This window comes from Muntiacus reevesi, chromosome 3 (assembly GCF_963930625.1).
Source record: "Muntiacus reevesi chromosome 3, mMunRee1.1, whole genome shotgun sequence".
NCBI lineage: Eukaryota > Metazoa > Chordata > Mammalia > Artiodactyla > Cervidae > Muntiacus > Muntiacus reevesi.
The window spans coordinates 134,461,958-134,485,027 of record NC_089251.1 but is presented as its reverse complement, the minus strand read 5'-3'; the positions used below and the strand labels follow the sequence as shown (position 1 = coordinate 134,485,027).

At 36.3% G+C, this 23,070-nt stretch overlaps 1 protein-coding gene across 1 annotated transcript in view; it reads left to right on the top strand.

The window, feature by feature from the left end:
* Positions 1–23,070, top strand: part of SPAG16 (sperm associated antigen 16) — a 973,751-nt gene that overhangs the window by 430,244 nt on the left and 520,437 nt on the right. The window contains exon 11 of the mRNA XM_065930647.1: positions 17,177–17,320. Within this exon, the coding sequence (XP_065786719.1) occupies positions 17,177–17,320 (144 nt within the window). The remainder of the gene's footprint in view (positions 1–17,176; positions 17,321–23,070) is intronic.

Sequence of the window (23,070 nt, the reverse complement as noted above, 5' to 3'; positions counted from 1 at the left end):
TATTTTGTAATTAATTTCTAGGGGAAAATATGATTTCCAGAGTTTAATGCTTCCTCTTATTTGAGAAATTATTTCATTATGAAATATGAAATTATGAAGTGAGTCATAGATACCCACACAATTCATGGTTCCTAACTTATGGATTTGGCCCACATTCATCAAAACTGTCTTCTATAAGTCTACAAAAGCAACTGCAAACCTAAAAGCAATAAGCCCATTGTTGTTAAGTCACTGAGTCATGTCCACCTCTTTTGTGACCCCATGGACTGTATGTAGCCCACGAAGTTCCTCTGTCCATGAGATTCCCCAGGCAAGAATATTGGCGTGGGTTGCTATTTCCTTCTCCAGGGAATCTTCCTGACCCAGAGATGGAACTGGCATTTCCTGCATTGGCAGGCAGATTCTTTACCACTGATCCACCAGGGAAGCAGCCAGTAGGCCCTTTAAGAGCTACCTAAAACTGTTAATCTCAAATCCAGCATGCCCCAAGATTATGAAAACCATGTTATTCTAGCCTTCCAAATGCTAGTGCTTGCTTTTCCCTCAAGGTTTGGTATTTAGAGAGCCAGTAAATAAACACCCTCTTTTCTTGATCAAGTCAAGAATTCATAGGACTGTGAAAGATGGAGATAAAATATTAGGTTTTACTGGTAAAAGGGATTAAAGGGATATCACAATGTGTTGCCACAATGGACTTTCCACCACTCCACCTTGCAGCTAGGCTAACCTGCTGGGGCGCAGATAATGCTGAGTAACAGCTGGCTTGTCCAGTAGGGGACTATCCTTGCAAAGCACAACACAGAGGAGCTTGGAAATGCAGATCCACTGCAGGCAGGCCGATCCAGAGAAGAGACAGAAGTTAGAAGACGCTGTCTCTTGTAATGCTAACCCTTTACTCCAGAGTTGCTTTGTGACCACTCAGATACGTTTTTTCTACATCCTCAGAAGGATGGGTTTGGGGTAGAAAGAAGTCAAGAGTATATTTAACATGAGATTCCTCATTAACACACACAAGACCTAGGTGAGAGCCTTCCCTCCAGCCATTTTTAATAATTGTACTATGAAACTTACAATAATTTGAATTTTTTTAGAGCCGCTGTAACAGTTGTAGATTGTTTATAGTTCAGAGCAGCAGGTTGGGTGACAGTAGTCTTAGGAATAGGAAAGCTAAAACCTAAAGGTCAAGGAACTAGTTACCTTCTTATTTGTGTCCTTTTGCCTTCAGACTGTCAGAAAACAGAGGCCTAGAATAGGGAATACTCATTTTGTATAAAGATTTTCTACTTCTCTCCTTTGACATTTCCAACAACTTAGTGGTAGCATGAGTGAATGAAACCAAAAATAATGGATGGGAAAAGTTACAGGGAAGGAGTATTCAGTGTAAATAGTTCCATCTCAGCCTAATTAACATTCAAAGATCAGATAGAAAACATAAAGTCAAAAAAAAGAACAAAAATTACAGGGAAATTGCAGTATTTGATAAAGAGGAACTATAATTGGTAGAAATTAAAACAGGGATTTTGGTCATCTCTAATTTCTAACAAAACTGCAGGTAATTAACAGCAAATTGTTTTGAAATTTCTAACAGGTACAAGATTTTTAGATCCAAAAAAATGAAAATATATCATTTAATATTCACCATACTTACTTGTTTTCACGGAAAAGGTATTTTATATTCTCCTCATTTTATTGAATACTGAAAGCTTGAAAAGTAAATACTCAATAATGTTAATTGATTATGGATAAGATGTAGGCTCTAAGAAGCATAGATTTTTTTTTAAGCTGATTTTAAATATTTAAAGCTACATTCAAATTTTTACTATTTTAAGAAATGGAAGGAAGGTGTGCCATAAATATTAAATATTTTTTATAATGATTTTTAATCACTCATCTATATGTGATATAACTTTTTGGAATGGATTTGCTTTTCTAATTAAAGGTTGCCATAGGATAATAATAAAATAATTTTACAGACATAGCAATACAGATAAATTGAAAACACAGGATGAGGTCAAAATTATAAAAGGCAATGGAGAGTGAATATGGAATTAAATGTTTTAACAATGTCTGTATAACATGGTATATATCCAAATGGCAGTGCTGTTGGAACATGGCTCCAGTGTTCAATGAATATGACTTTCAATGCTATGACCTACACATAGATTAAATACTTTATCTTGTGCAAACTTTCATTAAAAAATATATAATATGTTAAATGGAAAAAAGCTCTTAGTTTTTAATATTTTTACATCTCTAGTAGATGCTTAATCATAATAAACATAACATTTAATAATAAATTCAAAATAATATGTGTATATATGTATTTATTATAATAGCTGGGAGTGGGGAAAATGTGATAACATTTTTTTCTGATTCTGCAATATGAATATTTCAGATGACAAAATATTATTAAAAATGTGTTTGTATCAATTAACTTTTTTTTAACTTAAGTTTGGGTATTAAAAAAAAAAGTCACAGACTGTCAGTGATGCACAACAGTATGCTTGAGCATTTATCACTGAGCTGATCACCTAATCAATTCTGCCATTTGTAGTTGGGCTGGGATGATGATTCTTCTGGTGTTGACTGAACTTACTCAAATGTGTGTGGGTCAGCTGACCCAGTATAAGGTGACACTCAACATATGTTGACTTTGTTCTATGTGTCTCTCATACTCTGTCAGGCTAGGGAAGGTACATTCTTCTCATGGTGATAATACAGGCCAAAAGGAAAAGGAAGCCTAATTATGCAGGCACTGTTCAAGTTCCTTGAATGTGCTATAGTTCCTGACATCTCACTGCTAGAAGTCACATGGTTAGGTCAATATTCAGAGTTGAGGGAGATGCTATGAAGTTACATGGCAAAGAGTTGGGTACAGTAATGAGTGGTAGAATATCAGTGCTCTCAAGCTGATATTTATTTGTATTATATAGAATTAAATAAATTTCAGAAAAAACATTAAAGTAAAATTCGACTAAAACTATTACTTAGGTGAGGGTGGGATATTCTGAGAGAATAGCATTGAAACAAGTATACTATCAAGGGTGAAACAGATCACCAGCCCGGGTTGGATGCATGAGACAAGTGCTCAGGGCTGGTGCACTGGGAAGACCCAGAGGGATGGGATGGAGAGGGAGGTGGGAGGGGGGATCGGGATGGGGAATACATGTAAATCCATGGCTGATTCATGTCAATGTATGGCAAAAACCACTACAATATTGTAAAGTAATTAGCCTCCAACTAATAAAAATAAATGGAAAACAAAAAAAAAAAAAACTATTACTTCTTCAGTTCAGTTCAGTCACTCAGTCATGTCCAACTCTTTGCGACTGATGGACTGCATGAAGAATGCCAGGCCTCGCTGTCCATCACCGACTCCCTGGAGTTCACCCAAACTCATGTCCATTGAGTTGGTGATGCCATCTAACCATCTCATCCTCTGTTGTCTCCTTCTCCTCCTGCCCTCAATCTTTCCCAGCCTCAGGGTCTTTTCAAATGAGTCAGCTCTTCACGTCAGGTGGCCAAAGTATTGGAGTCTCAGCTTCAACATCAGTCTTTCCAATGAACACTCAGGACTGATCTCCTTTAGGATGGACTGGTTGGATCTCCTTGCAGTCCAAGGGACTCTCAAGAGTCTTCTCCAACACCACAGTTCAAGAGCATCAATTCTTCAGCACTCAACTTTCTTTATAGTTCAACTCTCACATCCATACATGACTACTGGAAAAACCGTAGCCTTGACTAGACAGACGTTTGTTGATAAAGTAATGTCTCTGCTTTTTAATATGCTATCTTGGTTGGTCATAACTTTCCTTCCAAGGAGTAATCATCTTTTAATTTCATGGCTGCAATCACCATTTGCAGTGATTTTGGAGCCCCCAAAAATAAAGTCAGCCACTGTTTTCCCATCTATTTGCCATGAAGTGATGGGACCAGATTCCTATCTGAATATTCATTGGAAGGACTGATGCTGAAGCTGAAACTCCAATACTTTGGCCACCTGATGCAAAGAACTGACTCATTGGAAAAGACCCTATTGCTGGGAAAGATTGAGGGTGGGAGGAGAACGGGACTACAGAGGATGAAATGGTTGCATGGCATCACTGACTCAATGGACATGAGTTTGAGTAAACTCTGGGAGTTGATAATGGACAGGGAGGCCAGGCGTGCTGCAGTCCATGGGTCGCAAAGAGTCGGACACGACTGAGTGACTAAACTAAACTGAACTTATATACAATGTATGTAGTATAACATAACAGTATTATATACGTGTATGTATATATGTATTCCCTGCTGAAATCACCTACCTAAAGTGCCTAAAGAAAACTCCTCTTAGAACAAAATGCACTTTGTCCCCATAATTTCATTGGGGAGAAAATTTAAATAGCTCATTTTACATATTTCTTTGCTTGCAGTTATTCTGACTGAATTATAGAGGTCCTAAATTTACTGGTTTGACTTATGATTTCTCAGCTTAATAGTGGTGCAAAATCAGTGCACACAAGCAGAAATCATACTGTGATTTTGAATTTTGATCTTTACCTGGACTAGCAATATGTGGTGTGATACTTTTTTATTGAAGTATATGTGAATTACAGTATTATATTTGTTTCAGGTATACAGTGTCATGATTCAATATTTTTATAGGTTATACTCTATTTGAATTTATTATAAAATATTTGCTGTATTCCCTCTGCTGTATAATACATCCTTGTAGCTATTTATTTTATGCATAGTAGTCAGTGCCTGTTAATCCCCTACCTCTATTTTGGCCTCTCCTCTTCCCTCTCCCCACTCATAATGACTAGTTTGTTCTTTATATCTGTGAGTCTCTTTCCATTTTGGTATATTCATTCATTTGTTTTAATTTTTAGATTCCACATTTAAGTGATAATATATATTTGTCTTTCTCTGGCTAATGTCAGTAAACATAATGCCCTATAGGTCCATCCATGGTATTGCCATTAGCAGAATTCCATTCTTTTTTTTTTTTTTTTAATGGCTGAGGAATATCCCATTGTAATATATGCCACATATTCTTTATTCATTCATCTCTTGATGAACACTTAGATTACTTTCTTCTCTTGGGTACTGCAAATAATGCTGCAGTGAACACTGGAATGTATGCCTAGTTTTGAATTTGTGTTTTTGTTATTTTCAGATATACACTAAGGAATGGAATTGCTGGATCATACGGTAGTTTAGTGTTTTCTGAGGAACCTGTATGCTCTTTTCCATAGTGGCTGCACTAATTTATATTCCCACCAACAGTTCCCAAAAAATGAAGAGGAGGAAGCACTCCCAAATTCTTTCTATTGATCCCCCATTACCCTGATACCAGGAAACTGAGGCTTAGGTAGTTTTCAAAGTGCCAGGGCCAGGGTACACAGACTACAGAACCTTTACGGTAACTATTATATAGAATTCCACTGCTTATATTATTGTTATGATTGGTTTTAGTAAAAAAAAAAAAAAAAGAAAGAAAATCATGACATCTGAAATCCTTTCTATTTTGGTGAAGCTAATAGCATACTTATGCTACAGCAAAATAATTTTCCTTTGGCAAAAATATTCTGGATTAAGAATGATTTTTATTAATACATTTGAAGCTTTGTGTTCAAAATCGTCAGTGCCCAAGTTTACACAAAATGAACTAAGGTAGTATTTTCACATGATTATCTGCCCACATCATTCTTTTTATCCCCTCCAGTGTAAACAATGCTTTAATGTACAGAAGTATTGATAAAGGCATGGGGGAAGGGGCCAAGGGAACAGTTGGATCTGCCATGTAAGAGGATGGCAATATATCAAGTAAACTTAAAATAAAATAGGTGAGGCTATTAAATCACATAAAATTCTACAAGTCACTGAAACCTTATATTGAAAAGAGATAAAGCAGAATGTGCAAGGACACAGAACCAAAGACTCTTATGCCTTCTTATACCTACGTGAGTGAGGTAAAGCAAGAGCTACAGACGTGGAGTTTAAACAAGCAGAGTTAAGAGGTTGATTAATTCTGCAGCACACGCTTAACCATCTCTCCTGATTGCCCTTGCAGTGATATTCCCTCTCCTCACTAAAAAACAAAATGTTAAAACATTAACTTACACACACATACACACACAGATACAAGCACATAATACAAAAATATCTGGAGGCAGAGCTTTGTGGAGAAACACGGAGTGTTTTCCAGAGAGCCCTGTGCTGCAGACGTTGAGTGCTGCAACAGGGAAAGTGATTTGAGTTATTTATTAAAATAGGGTTGATTAAACTGTGTGCTTGAGAGAATTGGGAATGGTACATACCTTTCCTTTCTTGCACTGAATTCAGTAGAACTCAGGGTAGATAATAAACCATGGAATTGAATATCTGTGCAGTTGCTCCTGTTCAGACTAACTGATTATAATATTGGGCTGGTTGTAAACAGAAGATCCAAGGCTTACCTAAAATTTTAGCAGTTTGATGCTTAGATTGCTTTCTCTGTCCCCTTTTCTTACCCAGAGTGGGTAGTTGGAAAGAGAATTTGTTGTTCAGTCGCTCAGTCATGTCCAACTCTTTGCAACCCCATGGACTGCAGCAGAGCTAGGCTTCCCTGCCCTTCACATTTCCCAGAGCATGCTCAAACTCGTGTCCATCAGGTTGGTGATGCCATCCAGGCATCTCATCCTCTGTCATCCCCTTCTCCTCCTGCCTTCAATCGTTCCCAGCATCAGGGTCTTCAGGGAGTCGACACATACCTCTTTACTTTTGTTTCTTTCTCATGGAGTAGAAGAAGGAAGACTGCAGTAGCATCTGTGATGCAGAGACAAATGTATGGGGATAAAAGACAAAGCAATGTCTTACTGCATGGCCAGTTATCAGGATGCATTTCATATCTTTTTCATGCTTTTCTTAATCTTCCACCATTTGGATCCATTTCTGTCTACCTGGTTCCCTCTAGGATTTATGTCTCACCATCTTGGGGTTTTTAGTAGATCTCACTTTGGCCCAATTGGCCATCTAATGCCATCCCTTAAACTTGAACAGTTCATTTTATTCAATTCTGGCCACGTACATCTGACCACCAATCCTGAATTCAACTTGCTTGTGTTTTTACATAACTTTAATGTTTTTATCACCTCAGTTCTTACTACTACTGGCTTCATCTGACTCTATATCTTCTCCTCAGTCCCCTGGAAACCATTCGGGGGCTCACTCACTGGTGTTCATCTTCCTCTAATTACGCCGGCTACACAGTTAGTGCAGGTTAATCCCTTTTCTTGTCCCCATCAGTTCTGCCACATGGCCTTTGACACCCATGAGGCATTATGATGTAAGTTCTTTCAGTCTTAGCACAGATTCCCATATAGAAATTAAGATTCATAAAAATTTTTGTAACATGGTAATTTCAATATATGTGTCTTAAATTCCTAAACTTGGGTTTCCCTGGTGGCTCAGCTGGTAAAGAATCTGCCTGCAATGTGGGAAGACCTGGTTTTGATTCCTTGGTTGGGAAGATCCCTTGGAGAAGGGAGGGGATTTGGCCTGGAGAATTCCATGGACAGAGGAGCCCGGCAGGTTACAGCCCATGGGGCTGCAAAGAGTCTGATATGACTTATCGCCTTTCACTCTCACTTTTCCTAAACTTTCTTTGTAAAAGAATGCTGAATTTTAGTCAGTACTCATGAATAATAAAGGAACCACACATAATTAATTTTGGTTTTCTAACTTAATTATCAAACAGGTACAAAAAGAAATTGTCAATAATTAAATATCATGACAGTCATCAGATTGACTTGGTGGTTTCTAATAAATTAGGCTTTCATAACAGTAATCAGATTGACTTGGTGGTTTCTAATAAATTAGGCTAAGAACAGAATTTTGTACTGTACTTTGATGTATAAATTCACCTCAGTTCCATGTCTTAAGTAGTAATACTTCTAGTTATTCCTAGATGAAATGTAGGTTTTGTTTTCCAAATATCCTCCTTGAAAAGGGATTTTCATGATAGAGCTCTTGCCATGAAGATGTTTGATTTCAGCTTAGAAAGTACCTACCCTATGTCACTAATATACTAAGGAAATGTGAAATGGAAAATTTTTAATGTTCATAACTATACAGAATTTTGTAGATTGCTGAAACATGAAGTAACCAAATAAGCTTTATTATTGAAATGAGTTTCTTAAGAATATAAATGCGTAATGTGACTTTTCAAACTTGTTAAACTGTAAAGAGCTACAGCAATTTCATAATATGAAACTATGTGTATAAAACTATGTAGCATAAAATGTTTAGCTGCTAAGGTAGCAAGGAAGTTCCAGGAGCTGTTTTCATAAATCTGAAAGTAGTTTACCTGTTTCACTGATCTTCTTTATTCCATTTACCAAAATAGTGGGGCCTGCCTTCCCCTGTCTTTGGAGTTTATAAATTTCATGTAGTTGATGCTATGTATTTTAGAATGGTCTTTCTTTTACATATTGTAACAATTTTTGGAACTAGAACTTCTGGAGAAGATGGAAATTATATATTGTTTAGCTTAAGAATATCTTTTCTAGTTTCATTCTTTTACAAGTGGTTGACCAGTTTTCCCAGCACCACTTGTTAAAGAGATTGTCTTTTTTCCATTGTATATCCTTGCCTCCTTTGTCAAAGATGAGGTGTCCATATGTTCGTGGATTTATCTCTGGGCTTTCTATTCTATTCCATTGATCTATATTTCTGTCTTTGTGCCAGTACCATACTGTCTTGATGACTGTGGCTTTGTAGTAGAGTCTGAAGTCAGGCAGGTTGATTCCTCCAGTTCCATTCTTCTTTCTCAAGATTACTTTGGCTATTCGAGGTTTTTTGTATTTCCATACAAATTGTGAAATTATTTGTTCTAGTTCTGTGAAAAATACCGTTGGTAACTTGATAGGGATTGCATTGAATCTATAGATTGCTTTGGGTAGAATAGCCATTTTGATAATATTGATTCTTCCAATCCATGAGCACGGTATGTTTCTCCATCTGTTTGTGTCCTCTTTGATTTCTTTCATCAGTGTTTTATAGTTTTCTATGTATAGGTCTTTTGTTTCTTTAGGTAGATATACTCCTAAGTATTTTATTCTTTTTGTTGCAATGGTGAATGGTATTGTTTCCTTAATTCCTCTTTCTGTTTTTTCATTGTTAGTGTATAGGAATGCAAGGGATTTCTGTGTGTTAATTTTATATCCTGCAACTTTACTATATTCATTGATTAGCTCTAATAATTTTCTGGAAGAGTCTTTAGGGTTTTCTATGTAGAGGATCATGTCATCTGCAAACAGCGAGAGTTTCACTTCTTCTTTTCCTATATGGATTCCTTTTATGTCTTTTTCTGCTCTGATTGCTGTGGCCAAAACTTCCAACACTATGTTGAATAGTAGTGGTGAGAGTGGGCATCCTTGTCTTGTTCCTGATTTCAGAGGAAATGCTTTCAATTTTTCACCATTGAGGGTGATGCTTGCTGTGGGTTTGTCATATATAGCTTTTATTATGTTGAGGTATGTTCCTTCTATTCCTGCTTTCTGGAGAGTTTTAATCATAAATGAGTGTTGAATTTTGTCAAAGGCTTTCTCTGCATCTATTGAGATAATCATATGGTTTTTATCTTTCAATTTGTTAATGTGGTGTATTACGTTGATTGATTTGCGGATATTAAAGAATCCTTGCATTCCTGGGATAAAGCCCACTTGGTCATGGTGTATGATTTTTTTAATATGTTGTTGGATTCTGTTTGCTAGGATTTTGTTAAGGATTTTTGCATCTATGTTCATCAGTGATATTGGCCTGTAGTTTTCTTTTTTTGTGGCATCTTTGTCTGGTTTTGGAATTAGGGTGATGGTGGCCTCATAGAATGAGTTTGGAAGTTTACCTTCTTCTGCAATTTTCTGGAAGAGTTTGAGTAAGATAGGTGTTAGCTCTTCTCTAAATTTTTGGTAGAATTCAGCTGTGAAGCCATCTGGTCCTGGGCTTTTGTTTGCTGGAAGATTTCTGATTACAGTTTCGATTTCCTTGCTTGTGATGACTCTGTTAAGATCTTCTATTTCTTCCTGGTTCAGTTTACTAGAACACTTTCTAACACCATACACAAAAATAAACTCAAAATGGATTAAAGATCTAAATGTAAGACCAGAAACTATAAAAATCCTAGAGGAGAACATAGGCAAAACACTCTCCGACATAAATCATAGCAAGATCTTCTATGACCCACCTCCCAGAATATTGGAAATAAAAGCAAAAATAAACAAATGGGACCTAATGAAAATTAAAAGCTTTTGCACAACAAAGGAAACTATAAGTAAGGTGAAAAGACAGCCCTCAGATTGGGAGAAAATAATAACAAATGAGGAAACAGACAAAGGATTAATCTCAAAAATATACAAGCAACTCCTGAAGCTCAATTCCAGAAAAATAAACGACCCAATCAAAAAATGGGCCAAAGAACTAAACAGACATTTCTCCAAAGAAGACATACAGATGGCTAACAAACACATGAAAAGATGCTCAACATCACTCATCATCAGAGAAATGCAAATCAAAACCACAATGAGGTACCATTACACGCCAGTCAGGATGGCTGCTATCCAAAAGTCTACAAGCAATAAATGCTGGAGAGGGTGTGGAGAAAAGGGAACCCTCTTACACTGTTGGTGGGAATGCAAACTAGTACAGCCACTATGGAAAACAGTGTGGAGATTTCTTAAAAAACTGGAAATAGAACTGCCATATGACCCAGCAATACCACTTCTAGGCATACACACTGAGGAATCCAGATCTGAAAGAGACACGTGCACCCCAATGTTCATTGCAGCACTGTTTATAATAGCCAGGACATGGAAGCAACCCAGATGCCCATCAGCAGATGAATGGATAAGGAAGCTGTGGTTCATATACACCATGGAATATTACTCAGCCGTTAAAAAGAATTCATTTGAATCAGTTCTAATGAGATGGGTGAAACTGGAGCCCATTATACAGAGTGAAGTAAGCCAGAAAGATAAAGAACATTACAGTATACTAACACATATATACGGAATTTAGATAGATGGTGGCGATAACCCTATATGCAAAACAGAAAAAGAGACACAGAAGTACAGAACAGACTTTTGAACTCTGGGGGAGAACGTGAGGGTGGGATGTTTTGAAAGAACAGCATGTATACTATCTATGGTGAAACGGACCACCAGCCCAGGTGGGATACATGAGTCAGGTGCTCGGGCCTGGTGCACTGGGAGGACCCTGAGGAGTCGGGAGGGGAGGGAGGTGGGAGGGGGGATCGGGATGGGGAATACGTGTAACTATATGGCTGATCCATATCAATGTATGACAAAACCCACTGAAATGTTGTAAAGTGATTGGCCTCCAACTAATAAAATAATATTTAAAAAAAAAAAAAAAAAAAAAAGAATATCTTTTCTTAAGTTTTGTTTTGTTTAATAAAACAGGGATACTTTTTATTTAGAAGACAGGATAAATGATATCACATTTTTTAACATGAGAAAACAAAAACGTAATAAAATAAAATGACTTTTCTTGAAGGCCATGGTCTGATCTTAAGAATTTTCATTTGGGAGGTAATTGGGAAATGGCCTGGCTTATGCACTCACCAAAGTGGAAGTGCCCCTCCACCCCATGAAATAAGGATACCCAGCTGTGTAGATGAGGTGAGAGTTTATTTTGCAAGATTATGAGGCTGCCTATTTGCATATATGTTGACTTTTCATAAATGATGAAAAGTGTTTGAATGTTGGTAGATGATCTTTACCCTTGGGTACATATTGGGTGAATTTTTCTTACAAAAATATAGATCTATGAATTTCAATGGAGCATTTATGTAGAAAAGGTAACAATGATAGTGTTGCCCTGGAGATGAATCAGAACACACATACAGTCTTGCCTGCCTCTTTCCTTGCCTATGATTAGGATTAGAACCACCAGCCAGATAACAAGGCAAGAGGAAGACTATTTGGTACCCCACCAGGCTCCAAATTTACTGTAGGCTGGAAGAAAATTGGACAGGGAAAATTAAAAGGAAGTGTTAGCCTTTAATGACTACCCTCTGGATAATTATTAATAATGTCATGTGCCATGTTGTGCTAAGTCACTTCAGTCGTGTCTGACTCTTGTGAGACCCTATGAACTGTAGTTGGTCAGGCTCCTCTGTCCATGGGATTCTCCAAGCAAAGATACTGGAGTGGATTGCCATTCCCTTCTCCAGGGGATCTTCCCGACCCAGGGATTAAACCAGCGTGTCTTACATCTAACCTGCATTGGCAGGTGGGTTCTTTACCACTAGTGCCACATGGGAAGCCTCCCTATTAATAATGCCAGGAACTGTGAAAATGCCTCACTTATTTAGTAAAAATGAAGGGAAGATACTTTTCAGATCCTGACAATACAAACCCTACATAGCTTTGAATGAAATCTATACTATTATATTTTTAAACTTTAAGTGCCAGGGAAGTATTGATATTTCATATTTTCACATTTGCTTAGCTGACTTCTGAAAAAGAATGAGACCTAACATCTTATTTTGACAGACTTTTCATTGTTTTGTGCACACATTTGCTTTATGGCTTTTAATCCATTTTGACTCGTTTTAAAATACTCCTCTTTGTTTAATATTTTTTATTGGTGAGAAGAACTGAGTTGACTCTACCTGAAGATAATGATGAAAATATTGATATACTAAAGTGACATCTATCATAATAATGAAGCAGTGTGTTAAATGGCTCTAAAGCTTTTATTCTTAAGTTACTACTGTTCATTCTAAGCTAATGTCTATTTTTTTCTCATGCTTTTCACTTTCTCATTTTCCATACAGGTGCTGGAGAGATCTTTTAAATAATCATCACTCATATATTAGTCTCCTACTTAAAACTATTCAGTGATGTTAGGGTAAATTCCAGTCTTCTTTTCTCAGTTTATGAGGGCCCATCTGATCTGGTCCATACTTTATACATGCACTTCATTCATTATCAACACAGTCCTTCATTCTCTGTGGTCATTCTGGCCTTCCCTCTGTCCCTTGAGTACACTTCTGCATGTACAGTCATCTATGCCTGAAACCATCTGCCCCTAAATTGTCCTAAAGATGCTTTTTCTCTCTGATCTTGCCTGGAATGTCATGTCTTCAGTGAGGACTGTGGTAACCAACTCATCGAAAATAACATTCTCCTACAAATCATTGTCATATCACTTTTTTTTTTCCTTTTAGCTTTTTTGTATAGCTCAGATATTCTGTTCAGTCATGTAATTGTTGCTGTTTCCCCACATTCATATGTAGGCTCCGTGAGAGTGTTGCCTTTATCTGTTTTGCATACTGCGTCATAGGCTCTTAATTCATATTTATTGAAACAAAGAGTATTAGTTGCATGTTAGAATGCTGTGTAAATCCTGATGCATATCCAAATATAAGGTACAAGTATTAACTAAGCAACAGTCAGACAAATCTTTTGTATGTTTGTCCTGGTAAGCTGGATAAAAGCATGTGATGTGTGAGCACGTGCTGTCATTAAGGATGAGTAGATCAGTTGTCACCCACATTCACGGGGCACACATTTTGATGTTGATTCATTTTCAACCCACTGTGCATCTTCTGTGTTGGAAATAATTAGAGCCTGTGAACTGAAGTGAAGGAAACATTTATAATGCTGAATAACCCAAAGTGAAGACAGGGGTATCTAATTAGTCTTTCTTGTGACAATCTTTTTTTGGATTAGACTTTAAAAAGTCTTAGGAGTGGTGCTTGTGTCAGCGACTCCGCTGATAACTAATAGTGTTCACCGTACACCTACACACATTCCCTCCAGAATATCCTTGTGTAATACCACTACTGTAAAGAACAATTTCAATTAGAGAGGAGAGCTTTTGAAGTGCATATATCATGTGGTTTATTATGAGAGATGTGTCCTATTATAAAAGAGAAAAAAAATCTCTGATAGAACATAATATTTTATGTAACATGCCTGGTATATTGTTTAACAAAACATTTTATAGATACTTCATGAGGACATGACTTGATTTAGGAAGCAGGACTAGCATTAACCCACGGTTCCTTTTTTTGAATCCGTAAGATGTTTTCCCATACTATTTTCACAGTCACAAGCTTATTAACTTGGGAATGAGGTGGCAGGGCCTTTGTCTTCGAATCTTGCAATTATAATTAATAGTAAGTTAAAGGGAAGCAGAAAGGTTATATTCAAAGTTTAAAGTAAAATGACTTTGTGGCACGTAGCACAGGTACCAGGAAGATATTAAGTGGGAACTCATTATTCTTTTTAATTAGAACTTTGGGAAGACATCTTGAGAAGGAAAGTCATTTTATGGCATGTTACAAGAGAGACATCTATTTGTGGACAGAACTTGGACAGGAACTATGCCGTTCACCTCGGCACATCCAGGGCCGGGCAGAGGCCATCCCCAGTGACTAGCAACGACTTGAGGCCAGTTGTATATACGAAGGCAGAGAGAAGGGATCTTTGTATACATGTTCTCCACTCTACCCCTCAGTGCATTCCTACAATCTATGTTATGAAAGAAACCACTGCAAGTTTCCTTATGTTTGTGTGTGGAAGTATTCTGTGTGGAGCCTGCACTTTTGGCAGAGGATTTAATGTCATATAAAATCCAGTCATGTCTGGTATCTCTCAAAACCACATGGAAACATAATTTTTCTCTAAATGTTTACACTTTTAAAGACTAAATTTACTACTTATGATCTTTATAAGAGACATGTGTGGATTATGGAAGTTAACGACATGAAGGGCCAGGCTACAGTGAAGTGCAATAACATCCCATAATAATAATAGTCACTCTTTTAATATTCCCCCTTTTCACAGATAAGGAAACCAAGGCCATGGAGATTGAATGTCATTTGCTAGTCAATAAGTTCTAGGCCAATATTAAAATCTAGGCAGGCTGGTTTCAAAGTCTCTGTGTCTGCGCTAGGATGATATTCAGTGAGTTTTCATTATATGTCTAAGTCCTTCACTTCGAATTAAGAAAGTGCATTTACTTCCTCAACTCACAAACCTATGAAGGCAATAGTATGTTTCCTTCCATACATGTTGGAGCTCTGTCTAATCATGTAAAGATCATTTAATGGACAAAGTACCTTATACTTGTTAAAGAATAGAATATTGATGTTTGACTGAAACTATTCCAGAATGGTTAGGGGAAAAAAGTTATATGGAGATAAGAGATATCTTATAAAGAGACAGTGCTAGAAAAGAGATACACACACGAAGAAGCCATAGAGCATGGTTAGTAGGTTCAGTTCATATGCAGTTCAGGTGGTGTGGAGGGAGCTGCAAAATAGAAGGGTTCAGTAGAGCCTGGACTGTTATGGTACAATAGAGCCAAAGCTGATTAATTGCCAACAGGTTTGTGTTTATATTGTTTCCTTAACTTCTGCAAACAGCTCGCCTCACAAAAGTCATTTTGGAATCATCTTTCAAAGTTTGTAAAGACGTCAGTGATTTTGGTTATCTTCACTTAAGGAGGGTAATTTATCATCTAGTCAAGTGCGCATGTGTCTGCTGAGAAAGTTGTGACCAGCATACATCACACTCAGGAGCTTCAAGGATTTGGTTTGCTTTCTTATGTGTGCTTTAATGTAGGGTTCATTTCACCCTGACATATTTCCCCCCTCTTATCATATTTTTCTTCTAATTAAGTTCTATAAATGTATCCTCTCCCCAGTTTGAACCGTGATGAATTCCTTCTCTGAATTGTCCTTCTGAAAGTCACAAACCAGCATTATAATGAATTACAAAATGAATAATTTCCCTTCTACCATGTTTATTTTGAGCAGCAAAGTGGTGGAGAAAAGGGAATTTTTTTTACTCAAACGAAAGCCCTGCTCACGGTGGTTACGTGTCTGCGAGTTAAATAGTTCCCACACTGACTGACCCCAGCGTATTTCCAAAACTGGATAGGCCTAATGGAAGGACATGATTTTTCAGCTCAGAATTTGGGGATTTAATGATATTCTTGGAAGGAATCCAAAATGAGAAAAGGTGTGCTTTCATGTAAGCCCTGGAGTTACTCATGTAGCTATGGACTGAGACTGTGGTTTCTTTGGGAAACTGATTTCCTAAAGTCTGTATTGCAGAAGAAAGGAAGAATGTCATTCTTACAAGGGTTATGGGAGAAATGAATGTGTGGGTTTTATTTTTTAAGTCTCTATTCATTTCACTTCATTATACATGCAAGTTAATCCATTATGTCTTTGATGTGAGACGGCTGTGTTGAAACTGAACAACTTGCTGCTAATATTTAGGCTGGTATTTTAATACGTGCTTAACACAGGATACATTTGTTCCCTTTACATTGGAAGGCACAGATGAAACTATATAAATAAGATTAAAGTATTGCCATAGATAAAGTATCAGGCATTAACCTTTTAGTCTCTTGATTTTCAAAAGGTTTAGCGTCAATATTTAAATAGCCACAATGATCATAGTCTGGTTCAAATAACACTGCATAATGTGTTAATCATTAACTTTACATACTTCTTGCTCAGTTCCCTCTATGCCTTTATAGAGCGGGGATTGCCTCTTGCATCCTGAATTCATTACTGTGATTGTGTACTGTGCTTTGACTGAAGTCAATTTAAGTGGCATATCAGTGTGGAATTTGAGCTCCTTTGCTTTTCGTAGATAGGAGCTCATGGAGTTAATGTTTCTTTTATAGAATTTATTACAGAATTATCATAATGTTATGATTTATGATCTATTCCTGGATAGTATCTGAGTTAAGATATACTATCATCTGAAAAGAAGTTTAATTTTATATATTTTAATAAGCGTGGCTACTGGTTCAAATGTCTGAACACCAAATTTTCATTGGCATAACTTCTCCTCCCTGAATGAAAAACCAGAACTATTCTTTCAAACCAGAATTAGACATGAGCATTCACCTAAATCAACCATCCCATTTTTCAGATGAGGAATCTGAGATCCTGTGAAATTAATTAGGTTGATGACATTCAGGAAGGTATAAGTTAGGGCTCTAGCCAAGAGGTTGAACCTGGCTCTTCCAACTTCTGAGCCAGCGTTCTGTAGCTGCCCTGCCTGGCTGAAATGGAAAATCACTGCCATTTCATTTATTCCCCATATGAAGCCATTCACTGTTACCTTCCCTTAACACCTTTTTCTTCTCTTTCCCTGTGTAGCATCATCATGCACCCTCACAAAGACCTCCTTGTCTCCTGTGGGGAGGACCGTGTCTGGAAGATGGTGGGGCTGCCCAAAGGTAACGTGCTCCTCACAGGCTTGGGCCACACTGACTGGCTTTCAAATTGCTGCTTCCATCCCAGGTCAGTGCACACAGCTCTCAGAGCTAGCCTTATCTCTCCAGGAATGCATTTGTTTACGCTGTGTCTTCACTCTGCTGTCTTTTTTCTTCTTTTGTCTTAAACCACTTATTGAAGTATGAATAAAGGTATATATTTAATGTGTACAACTGATGTTTGGAGATAAGTATACCTCCTTGAAATCATCACCCCTGTCTATACCATAAACATACTTATCATCTCCAAAAGTTTCCTCCCATCCACTTTATCTTATCATCATCATCATTATCCTCAAAACACTTCAGATTTATAAATGCTGGTGGCTCAATAGTAAAGAATCTGCCTGCAATGCAGGAGACTCTGGAGACTCAGATTTGATCCCTGGGTTGGGGAGATCCCCTGGGGAGGAAATGGCAACTCACTCCAGTATTTGTGCCTAGAAAATCCCATGGTGCCTGGTGGCCCACAGTCCATAGGGTTACAAAGAGTTGGACACAAGCGAGCTACTGAACATACACGCACAACCTGAGATCTACCCTCTTTAGCAAATTTTTAAGTATTCCTTAAGAATTGTTAGTTGTAGGCTCTATGGTATACAGTAGATCTCTAGGATTTAACTCATCTTATAGAAATGAAACTTCAAAGTTTATGCTGCCACTTTCCTCTCTGCAACCCCACCTCTACCACTGAATTTTGAAACATGTAGATAAATGCTCCTTTGGCTTTCATTATATCGACTTTGGATTGATTGCTTTTGATATTTAGTACATGTAAAACTTAATCCACATGCTGATGCATTTAAGAAGAGTAATGAGCTTCCCAGAACAAGCTTCAGAAACGCTCTTTGTCCTCATAAACTCTGACAAGGCACATGAATTTCAATAATGCATAGCAGTGTTTACTTGGCCTCTGTTAATCTTGCATGTTTTCCGTTTAGAATTAAGTTATCTACCAAAAAGGATCAGGAGGCAGTGATCAACTCCTTTAAAAATTCAATGATGCTTAAGATATACAAGGGGACAAAGCAGAACTGAGGGCATTGAGTCCTATAATTTTCAAGATTCACTTAATTTTTGTACCAAAAGATCCAGGGCGCAGAAGGACCGAAACACACATACACATTATTCTGGTGGCAAGAAGCACTGCCCACTGTCGCTTGTGGTCAACTCTTAGCCCTAACCCTAGTGGTCTTCTCTTATTATCATTATGCTTAACGTCTGTAAACACTCCTGCATCTGGCTCTTTCTAACAGTTTCTGGTCTAATTATTCTTGGAAACATGTAGTTCTTAGTGAAACTTCTGAACGGTACCATTGGGAAAATTTGTTCTTTGGAGAACTTTATTTTTTGTTTGCACAAAACTTTTTTCAAAAAAAGCATCTTTGTCTTATCCTTAGTATGAAAGTCAGTGAAATTAGATTGAAATAAGAGTAAACTAAATTACTCAAAAATTTGTGTCTTAATGAGAAGAGTAAACTTATTTTTTAAAAAAAATTTTTTTGAAAGTGTTTTTAAAATACAACTTTAGTGCTAGATGTTTGGATTTAATTTTTGAACATATAATGCATTCCATTCCTGGTATGTGGATAAACAGATCTGCACCACCTCTTACTACTCAGGAATATAAAGCCAATCTTGCAAGCAGAGACAGCACAATTAGAAGGGTAGTGTATCACTCACACAGCTGCTGGGCATACTCATCAGATTTCCATAATATCCCATCACCATGACAACCTGCGACTCTGACATTTTCTTATTAGTGTTTGGCTAGCACATGGTCCTTTTAATAGATATTCCTACTTTTCCACTCAATTACTGAAATTAAAACGAGGTGAAATATATCTTTTTTTTTTTTTTTTGCTCATAGTATGAGTTTACATTTAGTACTTTCTTTGGTTGAATTTTAGTAAAATGCAGCCATACTGCTTTTTTTCTAGTGCATGTGGGATAAAAATAATGGGAGAAAATACATTTAGCCACATGTGTTTTAAGTGAGCGATAATGAATAGCGAGTGTTCTATTTGCAGAATTGACAAAAGTAATGAATGTTTATTAGAAACAACAAAAAAGCTTTTTTATTTGGGGTAGGGACCTTTTCTCAGGAAGTTTATATTTCAGGCCTAAGACATTTTATAATGCTTAAATGTATGTAGACCAACACTGAAGACCATACATTATGTATAAATATATGCATATATGTGTATATAATATTTATGTCTAAAAACTGTTGAAGTTCCTACTTTCTGAAATTTGTGGTACTTGATTTTTATTTTTGCTTAGATAATTTAACCAGTAAAAAAAAAATAATTCGTTAAAGATAATGCTTTTCCTGGTTATATACTTCTCTATCATCAGAGAATCAAATATAAAATAAACTTGATTCAAATGTGACACCGATCTGTAGCTGGATCTTTGATGAATAAATGCAGTCATAGTCTCCCTCAGAGCCCATTTTTGTGATCAGTTTGATGTCACTCCCTCGGAAGAGGTCCAGAGTAGACACATTATACAGTGTTGCCTGCTTAATTCCTCTGCTCTTTGTAATTTTTAATTGTGGTTGTCCCCAGTTGAGTACTTTCTATAACTTCCAGTTAGATGTATTCCCGATTACTATGACATTGATGCCACTGTCTCTCCTGTGACAGTAACGTCTGTCAAAAGAAATCTTTTTAGGGGTCAAACTTACTTAATATGAGAGTAGGAAGTTCACTAAGTGACCTGAACCAGCCTTAGTCACCCTATTTCCCTTGTCATAATGGACATCTTCAATACATAAACAGTAAGTACAACGGTCATGATAATATCAGGCAGAAGATGAGTGACAGAAAACAATAAACTGGGAGGGTAACTAGTTATCACTTGAGGATCAGATAATATGATACTGAAATATATAAAATAAAGCTCTTAGAAATACTAGATTTTGACAAAATTATAGTCATCAGAGTCAAATACTTCAAAGCAAATTAGTTTTTAATCTGTTAAGTAAATAAAATTACAGTGGAATTAGAGAAATTAATAGCAAGTGTGTTTAGTAGTATATATCGAACTTCATCATCATAAACTTTATACATGAAGAGAGATTATAGATTCTTTGAAATCATTCATTATTAAGTTTTAAAAAATATATAAATCTCAAACTATAGATTGAACATAAATATATTCTTCAGAATAACAAATGCACAAACTAAAATTTGTGAGCAAGATTCAATAGTAAAAGAAAATAGCAAACCCATAACTAAAATATAAAATCTGAATTGCTAAAAAGTAAATAAATGAATGTTGGGTCAAAGAACTATAATATCATTACCTAGCTGGTAAACAATCCCAAATACAATAGTATAAAACTTATGAGATGTAACCAGAAATGCATTTAGAGTAAAACTTGTCCCTTTAAAAGCTTTATCTTTAAATGAAAAGAAGAAAATAAGTGAATTATTTAAATTAAAAGGAATAACTGGTCAACAAATATACAGAAACAGAGAATGAATAAATGAAAAATAGAAATGAATGAGTTAGAATAAAAAGTAAATTTATATTAATAAAAAGGGCTTAAAAAAAACTAAAAAAATAAGCCACTGTAATAAAGAAAGTAGATAACTCAAAAATAGCTGGACATATACATGTAGGAAACAAATATAAACCTTAGCAATTTGGAACGAGTTAAAACCATATATGCAGAAACAAAAAATATATATATGCTTGGAATTTTTGATAAAATAATAGATTTCTATGAAAATAGGCATCACCAATACTGAATCAAGACGTAACAGAAACCCAGACTAGATTAATAACAAAGGAAGAAATTTGAGTTCTAGAGGTTCTGCTTTTCATTCCCATCTTGTGCAGTTTTATGACTGAGTTTTAAAAACTTTATTTAAAGAAGCAAAAGAAATCAGTTAATTTTTAGGTTCACTGATTTTTCTGAAGACAAGAAAAAATTGAAATTGTTACTAATTTTACAAATACAGCATAAACAGTTCTAGATTGAATAAATTTAGTAATCCCACAACAATTATACCCCCATTTCACAGTTATAGATGCAAAACTTTTCAAGAGAATGCAGAAAATGAAATTGTATATTTAAAAAAACATCAGTGTATGACCAAGTAAGAGTCATTACTTGAAAAGGGTGGAATATATAAGTGATTCAGCTATGAGGACATAGTCATAAATTTTACTAGTAGTTAGACATTGAAAATTGCTTTATGTTGGATAAAAATCTAGCATCTATACTTAAGACACATATGTCTACAAATATTGTTCATCCCCATGTGTTGGAATTGATAAGGAGAATGAATTTTGGAACAGCTGGGAACTATGAAGACTTCGCAGGGGGCTACCATGGCGTTAGATGAGTCAGATGAGGAATGGTATTCTCAGGTAATAGGGCCAAGTGGGGAACATAAAACCAAACAGGCAAGATACCTAACATACCTGCAATCAAAATAGGAGCAAGTCCGCTTTGTCCAAGTCTTCAGTACCTATACAAGCCTTGTTACTTGTCCGGTTGGTGTATATATTCTCAATAATGTAAGGGCTTCCCTGATGGCTCAGATGTTAAAGAATCTGCCTGCAATGCAGGAGACCCAGTCTTGATTCATCAGTTGGGAAGATCCCTGGAGAAGGGAATGGCCACCCACTCCAGTGTTCTTGCCTGGACAATTCCATGGACAGAGTAGTCTGATGGGCTACAGTCATGGGGTTGCAAAGAGTTGGACATAATTGAGTGACCAACACATTCACTTTTATATCTTTCACACGGTAATGGTTAGCCATATTTTTTTCTTAATGGTAATGGTTACATTTTATTAAAAATAAACACTGACATTTATACCACATTTATAACTCAAGAAATAAAAGGCATATGGAAAACTTTTAACTATAAATGCTATACAAATATTATACAGACTATTCAAAATGAAGGCAATTTAAAACTCTTACTACGAAGGCTATAGTATTTCAAAATAACACTCTATATACAAATAAATGATTACCATCTATTGTTTACAGTAGGAATTGGCTTTGTTTGAATCTAAGTTTGTAAGCTCCTTAGTACAACTTATTTATCAAGACACCGTTAATAGGAATGACATGGGTAACTAATCATGATTAAGTTTTTACCACTAGATGGCGGTCATACATTGGTAAGGTAAAGCACCCTTTCCATTTACTGGGTAGAGTGATGAAAGGGATTCATCAGTTGCTGAAAATGATGAGCGGGTAGAACAATGTACAGAGTGTGCACTGGCCCTGCCTTTGCATGCTGAAAGAGTGACATGTATAATACCTAAAAGCAGAAACCTTAAGCATAGTCCTGTGGCAAGGTCGACATGCTCTAAACTGCTGAAGTGTGAATCTTAGCTTCACATTTGCTAGTCGTGTCAGTATTCTCATCTGCAAAATGGGTATAATAATGATACCTACTTTGTAGGTTAATTATTAAGGCATATGAAAAACACTAGTTTTGTTCCCTGGGACATATATGCTCAAGAAATGTTACCCATTATTATCTTTTATTCATTGATAGAAATGTTGAGAACTTGGGGAAAGCTCAAAAAAATGTATAAAATTGGTAGCCTTAAACACAGTTGGTTAGGAAGAAAAGACGATGTTGTGATGTCTGTGTTACACCAAGCTAGAATTAGAAGAAAGTTCTCAAACCATGAAATATCAGGAGATCCTGTCTGATGTCCTTATCAAATTAAATGTAAAAATGTTTATAAACTGAAAAGCAAATATAACACAAAAAGATATATGTTATTCATATGTTCTTAG